General features: G+C 40.5%; 2 protein-coding genes across 2 annotated transcripts in view; both read left to right on the top strand.

Annotated features, from left to right (window-relative positions):
- Positions 1-7777, top strand: part of tspan33a (tetraspanin 33a) — a 30156-nt gene extending 22379 nt beyond the window's left edge. Inside the window, exon 9 of the transcript XR_011928112.1 lies at positions 7768-7777. The gene's annotated coding sequence lies outside the window, so the exon portion shown is untranslated. The remainder of the gene's footprint in view (positions 1-7767) is intronic.
- Positions 518-14895, top strand: smo (smoothened, frizzled class receptor). Its single transcript, XM_072453629.1, has 12 exons — positions 518-1010; positions 2242-2441; positions 3598-3807; positions 5114-5286; positions 7136-7355; positions 8799-8922; positions 9009-9101; positions 9191-9299; positions 10526-10711; positions 12132-12280; positions 12978-13112; positions 14088-14895. Exons 1-12 carry the CDS (start codon positions 722-724, stop codon positions 14630-14632), a joined length of 2433 nt encoding a protein of 810 aa, XP_072309730.1. The 5' UTR covers positions 518-721; the 3' UTR covers positions 14633-14895.
- The last annotated feature ends 530 nt before the right edge of the window (positions 14896-15425 follow it).

Below are 15425 nucleotides of genomic sequence, written 5' to 3'. Positions count from 1 at the left end.
TTGATTGAAATAATGTAAAATGCAAACGTTTGTTTGTGGCTCTCTGCTCAGTATTCGCCCTCCAAGACAACGGCTGTGATTTTGGGCGTTCCAAAAATAAATTGAATTGAAGTATAAGTTTCAAAATGCGGCCCTCGGTGATAAAAGTTTGGACCCCCCTGGCACAGGCCCTCTGACAGGACGAGGGCCTGTGAGTGCAGCAGGGCAGCTCCGGGTCTGCAGAGTTCCAGTGAGGGGCATGGATCCATAGTGTGGGGGCTCCACTCCGGGCTGAAGGGGAGGCGCGTCCCAGCCCCGGCTCCGATTACACGCATCCAGACTTTTTCAACTTTTTTTTCTTGGAAAGTGGGGGAGGGCGACCAGGCAACTTCTGGGATCACTCTAAACAAGCTCAACTTTTGGACTCCTCTTGCTTCTGCAGATTGTTTGACATCTTTTTCTGTCCCGGATGTGTATTTTCATTCTTTCTTTGCAGAGACTTGGGTTTGGATGATGAAGGAACGTTTGGAACGCAGCAGCGGAGAGTCAAAGAAAGAAGAGTTTTTGGAATCACTCTGCTTACGTTTTCAGCCAGATGAAACGCGTGGAAAGCTTCACTTTTAAAGGAGATGAGGCTTTGTTGTGTTTTCTGCTTTAACTAAAACATCCAATTCTCGCTTCATCCAAACGCGCATTTTGCTTTTGACGCACCGTTGCTTTGCTTTTCCCCCACGTCTCCAAAATGTCCTCTTCCCGGGGCCCCATTGTTGCTGCTGCGGCCTCGTTTCTCGGTGGGATGCTTTTACTCTGGGCTGAAGTGTTGTTGGTGTTCACGGTGCCAGTTTCGGACGCGGTGCTGTCCGGGAACGGGACATCGTTTGAGGATCGGTGTAAGAAAACGGCGACGTGCGAAGCGCTGAAGTACAACACATGCCTGGGCTCTCCGTTACCGTACACGCACACGTCCCTGGCGCTGGCCGAGGACTCCAGCACGCAAGAAGAGGCTTTTGAGAAGTTAGCCATGTGGTCTGGTAAGAGACGTGGAGAAATGGAGCAAAAGTAAGACTCGGTGAAGAGGAGAAATGTGCGAAATGATCGTTCGTAATGGGTGGTCGTCACTGTGCCCCCGGCCTGGGCACAGCGGGCACCAGTCATGCCCCAGGGAGGAGACATGGTGTTCCATAGAGACTAATCCAGTTGGTTTTGACATTTATTACTGTATTTCACATTACAAAAATCCTGATTTTTAAGAAATATTGACTGCACAATATTTTTTAAGGCTAACATCCTTTGTAATAGAGAAGCAAACTAAAATCATTTGCTTTTTGTGTCAGTCATTTAAAGCCCCAGGACGTAACGTTTTGGCCATTGATTAGGTATTAATGACTAAATGACTTTGTGTGTAGCTGCTGCTAAAACTGATGCTTTAGTGAAAGAAAAGAGGAGGAAATGAGTGATCAGAGCCAGAGGAACACATGCATCACTGCAGCTCAACATGTAAACATTAGGCCTGTCTAAAGTATCAAAAAACAGATACTAATCAATACTAAAACTAGTATTGAAACTAAATAATCATTTTAGAAAGTTTTGATACCAAAAAAACATAAAAAGGGCAGAATTATATTAGAATATCCCTGACTGTGTTACACTGTATTATAACTTTGGTAACTTCTAATGACATTTTTGATTATATTTTCAGTATTTAGGCTCATCCACGTGCATGCGCTATTGTGACACATTAATGTTGAGTTGCTGTTGTTGTTATTATTGTTATTGTTATTATGCTTTCACAAATGTGTGGTTTAATGTTTTGTTGGCGTTGCGATTAGATTTGCAATTTATAACTAAATCGTAGAATTATGTTCAGTTTATTCAGGAATAACAATAACATTTGAAAGAAGATGAAAACCTGGACTGTTAAACTAATACAAGAATCCCATGTATTAAAGAACATGTTTTTTTCGCAGAGGAAATTAAAATGACTTGCAGTCTTCTGTAATTGCGATCAATCAAGCAGCTCTAGCCAGATTAACTTTTGAGATTTTATACGTAAAACATTATATTTTGCTTTTTATGTGCACATCAAATATATACTAGTATTGTTATTATTATTATTCCCCTATAGTATCTAAAAAGGCCAATACTATCTGGTAGCTCTGCTCTTCAATAATCAAAGTTCCCACTGTTGCACGGACTTGAGTAAAGCTGAGGAGGGTAAATAAGCTCATGCACATCATAAACATCTCTCTTTTGCTCCCGCAGGCCTGAGAAACGCTCCTCGGTGTTGGTCGGTGATCCAGCCGCTGTTGTGTGCCGTCTACATGCCCAAATGTGAGAACGGTAAAGTGGAGCTGCCGGGCCAGAGCCTGTGTGCGGCCACCAGGGGCCCCTGCAGCATCGTGGACCGGGAGAGAGGCTGGCCCAACTTCCTCACCTGCGACATATTCCCCACAGGCTGCTCTGTAAGTCTAGCATTATTCTGTTCTGCAGCATTTGTCAAGCATTAAAGGAGAAGTGTGAGGCTTTCCCAGGTCCTGAGTATTGAACGAGAGCATAAGATCATCATTTTACATTATGTTCATTGGAAATCGCAATATTGATCTAAAACAGCTTATCAGTAGAAACGGGTCCATTGAGATCCTTTCAAAACCTCTAAAACGTCTCTTCATAGTGACATTTCACCGTGACAAGCAGCAGAGTCTGAATTTTTCAAAAAATCACAACTAAGTACAGGGCGGGGATAGGGGGTAAGTGAAAATGAATTTTCGTTGCAGGATTAACTCAAACAAGCGGGAATCAATAATAATACAATTTTGAATAAACTAATGATGAGGAAACACGGTTGTACTAGGTTTTCCTCTGTATCTACTGCGTTGTATCAATGAAATTTCCCCATGTGTGGACAATAAAGGATTATCTTATCTTATCTTAAAAGCTCATTAACAATGGTTTTGCATAATTATTCTTTACATTTGGTTAACTGTAAGGATTATTATGGTGAGGTTTGGGGAAGAGTAGGGCTGCATGATTTGGGAAAATAATTGCGGTTTTCTGCATTTAATTTCAGTTTTGCGATTCGATTTGTGAATGATTGACTTTAAACGCATCCAGCTGAATTGAAATAAAGACTAAAATAGTTTGTAGAGATCTTAACCTTATTTATGCAGAATAAGATATATAAGATATTTTTTTATTTGTGTAGGAAATTATAGTGCTTAAAAATGGCAGCCTTTGCAGTTTGCTAATTGCATTCATTGAAATTGTGATTTCGAGTATAATTAATCTTTCAGCCTTAGTTTGAAAACTCACAATGGTTGTTTTGGAGATACTCAAAATTAGAATATGGAACATCATCTGTAATAAAACAATTAAAATGCCCTAAAAAGAGACAGATAGATCAGTGCAATCTCTCAAGGTAATAAAGATATATTTCTGCACTTTTGTGGTTCATTTTATGGCCCAGTTACATTTCATGTGATACTTGAACCTCAGTCAAGACATTTACAGACACATTTTAGGATCAGAATCACACACAATACCGTAACTTACTCAGGTCCATGTTATCAGCAGCATAAAATAGTATAATAAATGGTGAATAATCGTCTTTGCCTTGGCCAGAACGAGGTACAGAAGCTGAAGTTCAACACGTCGGGCCAATGCGAGGCTCCTCTGGTGAAGACGGACATCCAGTCGAGTTGGTACAAGGACGTGGAGGGCTGTGGGATCCAGTGTGATAACCCTCTGTTCACGGAGGGAGAGCACAGCGACATGCACCGATACATCGCGTACTTCGGCACCGTCACCCTGCTCTGCACTTTCTTCACTCTGGTGAGGCAACAACTCATTCCATCTGCTTTAGGGCTTATAGTGTGATGGAGTGTCTGTAGACGCCTTATACATCAGAATGTTAAAACATCTATAATGGATCATAACATGTTTTTACAGTTTAAATGACATCTGGTCCAAATGCTGATGGTTTTATGTCTGTATAACAAAAAATGAGCTACAATTTTGACTTTCTTGGGCAGAAATGTGATTTTCGGTTATACCATTTTATATCTTTAAATTTGTATTTGAGCTTCGCTATCATATATCACTAATTTGTAGTGAAGTATGTAATATATCTGAAGACAAAAACGGTGGATGCTGAAACACGTAGGCTGTCCATATCAATAAAGGACATTTAAATATTTTTCACAAATACAGATTACCTCTGCTTTTTTGATTCACTCGGCAAGTAATTTTCTCATTATTCAACATATTTCCATAAATAATTACACCTTTTGGCACTGATCCTTTTTGGGCGGGGCTCCAGCTTGTGTGCCATGTGTCAGTCCAGTTTGTCCTCAGAGCATCACATTAGTCTTTTTGAACAGAATAAAAATAGAAATAGAAGAGCAATTATGCTCAAATATGTCATACAGACATGCAACAAATGATTTTGTATCCAAGATAAATACTATTGGTTATTATTTTAGTTAAAAAGTCAATTAGTGAACTTTACTTCAACTTGCAATAGATTTTAACATTTAAATATTGGTATCATTAAATATACTGCCACAACCAAATATTGGTATCAGCTCAGTTGGTATCAGATATTGGTTGTTGATCAAAGAGTCATTTTTATACACATTTTTTAAGTCACAATAATTAAATAAATGAGTACAAACTTTAACTAGTACAATAGTGCATATGACAGGTTTGTATGATTTGACTTTATTTTGGTGTTTTTATATATGTTATATTACAGTTTTACACAAAAAACTTTCAAGTTTATGCATTATTTACACAAAGATTTTTTTGACCCTCTAAACATGAATTCAACAAAATAAAGTCACTGTCATATATATATTTTTTGTCTAAAATAATTGTGACATTAGATGACTTTATGCCTAGTATTTGCTGGGTAATTTCCTTGATGTCATCAATTACAAACAGGAAGTTAAATTATAAACCTAAAAATGTGCTATTCTGTGATAATTTTTTTAAATAATATTTAGTCAAATTCAAAATATATTTATCTCAACTGCATTTTAGTTCAATGAGTCGTCCGACCTGTCAGAGGCACGTTTTGTTTCTGGTTACACATGCTTACAGCTGATCAAATCGTGACAGTTTGCTTGTTTTCTTTCAGGCCACGTTTCTTGCTGACTGGAAGAACTCAAACCGTTACCCCGCCGTCATCCTCTTCTACATAAACGCCTGCTTCTTCGTGGGCAGTATTGGGTGGCTGGCTCAGTTCTTAGACGGAGCTCGTGAAGAGATCGTGTGCAAAAGTGACAACACCATGAGACTTGGAGAGCCCTCGTAAGTCTATTAACATGTATAATTTGTTATTTTAATCCACAATGCAGCGTTGCAAGATGTTGATGGAATATGTTTGTCACATTTGGTTAAAGTGTTTTAGACAGGTTTTTACGATTTTCCATTTTTTACTTTATTTGGTGTATTTTTACCTATTGTACATAAGAATCATAGTTTTACACCAATCGAGTAGGTATTTGTGGAGAAAAGTTCAAAAATCTATTGAAAATGACAGGAAGTTACTTCACAGTGGGGACACTCATTCCAGTCAAAGTTTATGCAGAATTTACATAAAATAAAGTACATTTTTGATTCTTTAAACATTCATTCAACAAAATAAAGGTGCTCTTGTGTATTTTTATTTGACATTAGATGAGTTTGGCCAGTGGTTGTTGGGTAATGTCCTAGTGTGATGTCATCAATTACAAACAGGAAGTGAAATTATAAACCTTAAAAATGTGCTATTCTGTGATAAAATGATTTTTTACAAAATTCACACTATATTTATCTTAACTGCATTTTAGTTCAGTGAGTGATTAAACCTGTCATAGACATTTTAAGTCATACAAACGTTCCATTTTTCTATCCAGTCATTTAGTTGTAGTCTAGTTATTACAGTGTTGTAATGTTCATGATCAAATCTGCTCTTTTGAAATACTTTTTTTAAAGATATTTTTACACAAATGTACTCTAAGTCGACCTTTCTCACTCTGGAAAGTGAACAGTGCAGTGAGTGGTGGATTAAATTATAGTTTAAGTAGCAGGTGTTTAAGAAGTGTTCCTGAGTCAAACGGCAGAGGGAAGAAACAGTGCTTGTGGCAGCAGGTTCTGGCCCAGATGGACCGTAGCCTCCTGCCTGAGGGGAGTGGCCTCCTGCCTGAGGGGAGTGGCCTCCTGCCTGAGGGGAGTGGCTCACCAGGGTGAGAAGGGTCGGCTGTGATCTGACCTGCTCGTCCCAGAGCCCTGGAGACGTCCAGGTCCTGCAGAGATGGAAGTCTGCAGCTGATCACCTTCTCAGCAGAGCGCACAATGCACTGTAGTCTCTGTTTTTCCCTGGCTGTGGCTCCAGCGTACCACACGGTGATGGAGGAGGTGAGGATGGACTCAATGATGGCCGTGTAGAACTGCACCATCATTTGGGCTGGCAGATTGGCTTTCCTCAGCTGCTGCAGGAAGTACATCCTCTGCTGGGCCTTCTTGATGGGGAAGCTGATGGTGGGCTCCCACTTGAGGTCGTGGATGATGGTGGTCCCGAGGAAGTGGAGGGAGTCCACGGTGGTGATGGGGGAGTCTGAGATGGTGAGGGGGGGCTGGGGGGCTGTGACTTTCCTGAAGTCCACGATCATCTCCACTGTCTTCTGGGCGTTGAACTCCAGGCTGTTACCGCTGCACCAGGACACCAGCCGGTCCACCTCCCTCCTGTAGACAGACTAGTCCCCGTCCGAGATGAGCCCGATGAGGGTGGTGTCGTCCGCAAACTTGATCAGTTTTATGGGGTCGTGGCTGGAGGTGCAGCAGTTTGTGAACAGGGAGAAGAGCAGGGGAGAAAGTACACAGCCCTGTGGTGCTTCTGTGCGCTGTGTACTTCTTCTGCCTTAACTGCCTTTTTGTACTTTCTTTATCTTGCCATGTGTGGTCTTGACTGTTCACAAAAGGTCCCATTTTGTCCTGTTTGTGATTTGTTTTTATTTTGTATCGATATTTGCTCAAATTAGTATCAAGTTTCTATATTAATTTTAATATTGATTCGTACCTGATTATGGTTGTAATATAACCTGAAGAATTGATAAATTAACTGCTCAGAGTGAGATTAAAAATGTTTCTGAAAACGCACCTTTTGATTTACTCCCAGCTCCTCCGAGACGTTGTCCTGTGTGACCATCTTCATAATCGTGTACTACTCGCTGATGTCGGGAGTGATCTGGTTCGTGATGCTGACGTACGCCTGGCACACGTCCTTCAAAGCCCTGGGCACCACTCACACGCCACTCTCCGGGAGAACCTCCTACTTCCACATGGTCACCTGGTCCATCCCCTTTGTCCTCACTGTGTCCATCCTTGCTCTCGCTGAGGTTTGTGTTGGAGCTGTGCGGTCAGTCCAGTCGGAATCAAAGTGACGTCTAATAGTTTCAAATGGTGCGTTCTAACTGAGCAGATTACAGCAGTGGTTCTGTAACTTTCCACTGTCTTTAAATCAATTTTACAATCAATTTTATCAGTGTGTGCTGCTGCCCAGGTCGCGCTCGAAATTTTGACTTTTTAACCTAGTTAAATAAAGGTCACACCAAGTACCTCCTAACAAGATATCTGCTTTTCCAAGTACCATCTGATCTAAACCCAGACTATATCAGGCCTAAATTATGGAACGAGGCAGTTTTGTCACAGTGTGACATGTAACTGGATACACTGGATAGAAACTTAAAACATAATATCTAAATAATTGCATCATGGCAGCTGTAATTGAGACTTGCAACGAGTCATGAGTTTTCTAAGGAACACTTTTTTCTAATTAACTTTAAAGGACATGTCTTATGTAAAATGGACTTTTCTGAGTTTTTAACCATGTTCTCACATTGTTCCCTCACAAAAAACATCCCTGCATTAGCTTCAGTCACACTACCGGTAGCTTGATGAATCCTGGTTAGAAAGTCTCACCTCCGAGCATCAAAACACTCTGTTCTGAATCTCCTGAATCTCCCCGATAACTGACTCTTCTGATCTGTGACGATCTGTGAGCTCTGAGAATCATCTCTGCTGTTTTTTAAGTCCATAAGACCATTAAGCCCGACTGTGAATTTCTCCTTTCTAATCACGCTCAGTACAACTGCATTTGAAATGCTTCAGATCCATGTTTATTTTAAACTGTATGTAATTCCCTCTGCTGACAGTTACTCCTAGGGGAAGCAGCAGAGATCCAAATGTTATTTAGTTTGTTATAAAACGTTTTTGTTTTTATTTGTATAAAACATGAGATGCCAAAGTAAAGGTACTCAAGAGCATGTTTAAAGGCTAATAACAATACAACGAATACATAAATTACAAGCGCCTTCATTTAATGACATATAAAGCCAAAAGCATCTTTAGAGTCTTTATAAGTTCCTGGGTCTATCAACATAAAACATATAGTAACTGAAAGATAAAACCCACCTCTGTTAGAACATAGCAGCGTTGAGTCTCAAGGGAACTGTTTACTTCCTGAATTAGCATAGGACCTCACGCTTAACCTTTTCCTTTCCAAAACAAAATAAATGACAATCCAGCGCACATGGAGGTGCGCTGGACACCTATACCAAACGACTCGATATTATACCAAATATTGTTGCATCCATCATAAACATGGTCTAAAATGAGACTACGGTAAACCAGATCTTAAATTAGACTTAACAATGGTTATGGTACTTCTAAATAATAAATAAGGAATTTTAACAATGACACATGTTTTTCTTGATTGAGTAAATTACAGAAGACCTTTCTTTTTTTTATCTGACGATTGACAGCTCGTTTCTTTCCTACAGGTGGATGGAGATTCTGTGAGTGGAATATGTTTTGTCGGATACAAAAACTACATGTACCGAGCTGGTTTTGTTTTGGCCCCGATCGGAGTGGTCCTGGTGGTCGGGGGCTACTTCCTCATCCGGGGTGAACACACAAACAAAACATCATTTTATCTCTCAATAATCTGTGGTTGTCTTGTATTTTAACTCGTTATATCCTCTTATTTATAGGTGTAATGACATTATTTTCTATCAAGAGCAACCATCCAGGACTGTTAAGCGAAAAAGCTGCCAGCAAAATCAACGAGACAATGCTGAGACTTGGTAGGAAGAAAATGGTGCAAATGTTTGACGTTTTTACCAGTTACACTACTTTTATACATTTCTTTTCTATGTGAATTGTCACACAACAGGTATATTTGGATTCCTTGCGTTTGGGTTTGTCTTGATCACATTCGGCTGCCACTTTTATGATTTCTTCAACCAGGCCGAATGGGAGAGAAGCTTCCGGGACTACGTGCTGTAAGTGATCTGTCTCACTAGGAAAAGGGTTTGGATAGGGTTTAGGTGAGAGAAATTACCAGCTGTAACTTTTAAATACAGTAAAAAAAAATTCACCCATTACCTTTATCTCATCTCACACCATAAAATCAAAGGTAAACAATAAAAAATATAATGGTTTAGACCTGTTCATAGCAACAGAAGTTTGAAGGTTGTCAAAAAGGATAATTCTAGGTCTAAACTATGGCTCAAAGAGGTTTAAAAACGCACGATTGCTTTACTAGTTACAGTTACTAGTTAAACTCAATAAAGGTTATTTTTCTAGCTTCAGCAAATATTCGAACTACAGAGGAGTCCTGTGATTGCGGAGAAAAAGTTTAGTTAACTCTATAACTATTATTCATATGTAAAGGACCCACAGTAAAATCCGACACCACACGTCATGTCTTCTCTCTAAAAAGTACCAAGAAGTCAATATTATTTACGGACTTTTAGTTGTATTGGTCAAAAGTCTGAGGTTTCAGCTTAAAACGGAGGAAAGCAGAAAGTGCAGAAGGAGACACGACAAAGCCCCGCCCCCGTCCCCTCACATGTGGGAGCAGACGGCTGCAATTGGAAATGATCAAATATGAGGGAATGAATATCTGATTAAGACCATGGTGCACATTTGATCCAAACAGTAAATGTGCTGTGTACATATATGACATAGTCAAAATTGGCAATAGGTTAAAAAAAAAAAATCTTGATTGTTTCACGTTGTTTTATGTCTAAACTATTAAAGTTGTCCTGAAATGAATGGTGTGCAATATGTTAATACGTTTTATCAGTATAGATAAAAGGGAAACGGCAACAGTATAAAAATTGATTCCTGAAGAGCTTTAGAAGGGTTTTGATCTTTATCAGAACTAGTGTAAGACTGCATTCTGTACTATAAAATATACTATTTGTTTGTTCCTTCTAAAAAAAAAACAAAAAAAACAATAATAATAATTATCATTTTGGTATCAAAATTGATATTGAGTATTGAGATTTTTCCTTAGTACTGATCCATATCCAGTTGGGTTGATATTTTAACATTATCCATTTGGCAACTTAATGGGTTTCAACTTCCTATTTACCATATAAGTGCCATTTTGAGGACTTAGACCGTTCAAAGTTAGAACATTTAGTTTTGAAACGGCTATGGCCACAGTGTAGTCTTAGATAACTCATGCTGACTACTCTTCATGATTTCCTTTTGAATACAGGTGTGAGGCGAACGTGACTATAGCGTATCAGACTAACAAGCCCATCCCTGAGTGCACCATAAAGAACCGTCCCAGTCTGATGGTGGAGAAGATCAACCTCTTCTCCATGTTTGGGACCGGCATCGCCATGAGCACATGGGTCTGGACCAAAGCCACTATCCTCATCTGGAAACGCACCTGGTTCAAGTCAGTATACTACTACTACTACTACTACTACTACTACTACTACTACTACTACTACTACTACTACTACTACTACTACTACTACTACTACTACTACTACTACTACTGCTACTACTTCTACTACTATGTCTGCTACTATTGGAGTAGATTAATTGGTGATAACTTGTTCAATAATTTAATAAAATATGCTTTACGTTTCATGGGTTTCAGGCAAATGATTTTGTGAGGAACTATCCCCTGACAAAAGATATTATATTTAGTTTTGAATCGTACTATTGATATGACAATGGAGGACCGGTGCTATGTCAAATCCTTCAAATCAGGAAGGAATCCTTATGCCTGAAACCCATGAATTAGAAGAATATTAGCTGCGGCTTCACTGGATCATTCTGAGCGGAAAAGTCTGAAAGTGTCTCCGCTGTCTGAAGTGAACCGCACTGCTCTATTTAAAGGTGGTATGGACGATTTTTTTGGCCCAAATCTGAATCTCATTTCCTCGTGGCGTGGACTACCGATTAGTCCTGCCACGTATCAATCATAAAACGCACCTACCGCTCACCTGCAGCCGCGTGCGGCTCGTCCCCATGAGAGCAGCACGTTTCCGCATGTCTAAGCGCATTGATCTATCATAATATAGTTCCCTCAGTGTACGGGACAAAATGAAGACGGAGAAAGACTGCTCGAGCTGACTCAGAAGAAGACGGAAATCTACGGGAGACGAGAGATGCGATGCGATCCGTCGCGCTAATAAACAAACGCACGTGTGTGTTGTATCAGTCCACACGGGGGAAGTGCTTCCGCCTGAGTTCTCAAATCGCCGAAAAATCATCCATTACGCCTTTAAGCAATCTACAGTGGGCCGTGAAAGGGTGACCAGACATCCACATTTACCTGGGACTGGGTTCATGCACTGAGTTCCACTGATAAAAGTCTCTCAGATTATATCCTGACTCACAAGGGAGCTGTGAAAGAGGTGTGAATGAGAGAACCGTAGGCTTTATTGACAGGAAAGTACAGAGTGGGATGAAGGAAGGCAGGACGTGCAGATGTAAACAGTCGGAGTCGGGATTTCATCTCATGATTCAGCCTGGCATATGTGTGCTGTGCCTTAACCACTCGACCACCCCATCATTCCGGGTGTGTCCCAGTTTATCATTTTGAAAATCTGGGCATCCTAGTCTAGTCTGCATAGTGGTCTGGCTCGTTCTTGGCTTCTGAAACGCTTGATTGAACAAGAGAGAAGCAGAAATAACAGAATATATTCATTCATATTTATATTCAACGCTGACTTGATCTTGTGATAAACCGCCGTATTTTCCTTTGATGCTAACTTATTTGTTGAGCCGACAGACTTGCTCATGTTATCGTCAGTCTGAGTGAATTAATTCATTGCTGTATTTCACCAACAACATTACTTTCCCAGGATAATTGGCAGAAGTGACAATGAACCTAAGCGTATCAAGAAGAGTAAGATGATCGCCAAAGCGTTTTCCATGAGGAAGGAGCTGCACCAGAACCCAGAGAAAGAGCTGTCATTCAGCATGCACACAGTGTCCCATGACTGCCCCGTCGGTGAGTGTCTGCAAATAAGGGCAAACTACACATATATAACATTATACAAATGCATGGGTTAATTATTATGGGTTGGACAACAAACAGTTTTGATACTTTAATATGTAAAATAAGTCAAACTATACCAATTACTTACATTTACTCAAGTAGTACTAGTATTCATGGGTTTCAGCTTCCTGTTGATGTAACATTTTGAGGACTTTTTCCAATGCAAAAGATAAAATACTTTGTTTTAAATTATGAATCACAGTAGCAACAAACTTAGATTATCATCACTCTGAAACCCATGGATAGCTATTGTAATACAACGCTCCAGTGACATTAATGACCAATGTTATTTGACGACGGGTGAGGTTCTGGATCCGTTTGTCTTATAAAGTGATTAAAACCAATGCGCCCTGGTACACTGACCTCGGCGCACTGTGGGCCTGACCCCGGGAGAAGTCTATTTTTCCCACACACCACAGCAGTGGAGCAGTTTTCAGGTCATTAGACAAGTATCGGACACTGGAGTTGGTGTAACAGAAAATCTGTAAGTAATCTGCTCAAAATACGCACTGAACCTGCTTCGCATCAGGCGTACACTCGGCATGAACGTGCCTCACCGCACCCCTAGAGGGCATCATTTGTGTCCGTAATAGAGAAGCATGAAGCTTTAACGTAGTTATTGGTCTAAGTCGTGCCATTGTCTCTTTAGCCGGAATCAACTTTGACATCAATGAGCCGTCGAATGACATGTCATCTGCCTGGGCTCAACATGTGACCAAGATGGTGGCTAGGAGAGGTGCTATTCTGCCCCAGGACATCTCTGTCACCCCCACCGGGACACCAGGTGAGAGCCTGTCACAGCCTTAACTTTGTTTAAGTGTAAATAAGGAGAGTTTTTGTTAGCTTTAATTACCTTTCAGGAAAGTGGTTGATTGGGTTGTACTATTTTTGTAGAATACGTTGCATGAACACCAAATAACTTTATTTATAATGTGGTCTTAAACTAGTGCTAATATAGATCAAGACCATTCATTCATATTTATGAGATACTTTTTTTTAGTATTAACACAAGGTCACATGGGTTTCTAATTTTAGTATTGATTAGTATCTGAGCAGTGAATAGTTTTTTTGACAACTCTATGGGGCACATTGTACACATAGTTGTACATGTTTTAACGAAATTGTGAAACTATGTTAATAATCTTAAAGTTCATATACATTTTAGGCAATAAATACATTAGTACAATTAAATCAGGAACTCCAAAATCACTGGCATTACAAGGAAGACTTTATTTTGCCAATCAGTGGAGGTATGTGATCTCACAAAGGTGTACCTGTACCAGATTTGTCTTTCAAATGTCGAAAAATACATACGGTACATATGTCCACATAAATATTGCTCACTTTACTTTATTACATGACAAAAATTGTGTACAACCTCTTTTAAAAAAGGCTGCACTTCAGATATGTCACAAAAGCAGCTCTTAGGGTGAAAATGAGAACGCTGTATGCTGTCTGCATCTTATTATAGAGCCTTTTCCTATTCTCCGAAAACCCAGAAGTGGGCTGTTATCGTGCTTGTTATTGATAGCATTACCGTGACGACAAAACTCACCCTGGCCTTTGAAAGTTGTGTAAAGCACTCAAACTCATTGCGGTGAATAATTGGCATGCTCAAAATACATGAGGAAGGGAGAAATATGTATTTGGACCGCTGCAAACAAAGCAAACAATCCCATTTTTAAGATACGATTACCTTTAATTTATTAGTTTGGCCCACAATCAGCTTAATTGTTCTGTTTTTTATGCTCCCTCGTAGTTCCCCCTCCAAAAGAGAGGAACCGTCTGTGGATGGTGGAGGCTGAGATCTCCCCGGAAATGATCAAAAGGAAGAAAAAGAAGAAGAGGAGGAAGAAGGAAGTGCGTTCCGCGGAGGAGACAGAGGAAAAAACGCCGTACCCACAGCGAGAATTTGGGCGCAGCTCTGTTCCCCGTCTGCCCAAACTGCCCAACCACCCCAGTCTCGTGGCCAACCTGAGACGGCAGCACCAGCTGGAGGAAAACGTCCTGCCGGGATCGTACCAGGACGTCCCGCTGTCTCGTCCTTTGGCCTTCGAGGAGCCCTATCCTTACCCCTCCTGCTACAAGAGTCCACCTTTGTATAACTGCAGCCTGATGTCTGACCACTTCCCCGCAAACGAGCGACCGGAGGATTTAGGGATTGGGCCGCGTTTTCTAAGCTACGGGAGGAGGGAGAGTTTAGCCCCTGTGTCCCGGGCACCAGGTGGGCGTTGGGCCGGTCCCATTAACTCAAGGACTAATCTGATGGAGGCTGAGCTAATGGATGCTGACTCAGACTTTTGAAAATGTATATCAACCTCTCAAATCAGGAAACCGAATTAAAACCAGTAAAGCTGAGACTGATTTCAACTCTTGGACAATTGTAGCTTAATGGTCGTTAAAGACTATGAACATTGGATAACGATGCACTATGTAACCTTTCTGGTCTGGGACTATTGCGACCAACTCACCTGGGAAAACAAGACGTATTAAAAACGGTTAAATACCGTACTTTTCGAACTTTAAGCTGATACTTTTTTCCCACGCGTTGAACCCTGCGGCCGATACAGTACGTCTAATTAATACTGGCTAATGGCCAGCGGGGAGCACTCGAGCAGGAAGCACAAGCGTTTGACACACTGTAGAAGAAGACGACAGTGGACAGTAGAAGCACTCTCCAGGGGACAAGTCGTGTTCTCTATATTTTAAGCTTCAAAATGCTGTGTGTTTTATTACAATCAGACTCATATTCACTGAGAAATTAGTCTAATTAGTCCCGCGGTGCAGCAGCGGACCGCGGGCGAGCCACGAGCCCCCCGGTTCAAAAGACAACTGGCTGGTCACTATTGTGTACCATATTTATGTGTAAATATCTCATCTTGCAATGTGGGCACAGGTTTAGTGACAGGTGTGAAATTTACGAAGAAAATAGAAATTGTACATATATGGGCCGTATATGTACAATTTCTATTTTCTTTGTAAATTTTGTGCGCATGGCGTTTATTCAGGAGCGCTGTATAGCCCAAAAAGTACGGTACAGGCGTAATTTGATTAACAAGTAAAATAATTTAAAATAATGACTAAGTATGAACTAAAG

Source organism: Eucyclogobius newberryi, unplaced genomic scaffold (assembly GCF_026437365.1).
Source record: "Eucyclogobius newberryi isolate DKJ021-1_F unplaced genomic scaffold, fEucNew1.0.hap1 SCAF_2, whole genome shotgun sequence".
In the NCBI taxonomy this organism is placed as follows: domain Eukaryota; kingdom Metazoa; phylum Chordata; class Actinopteri; order Gobiiformes; family Gobiidae; genus Eucyclogobius; species Eucyclogobius newberryi.
This window is presented reverse-complemented; position numbering and strand designations above follow the sequence as displayed.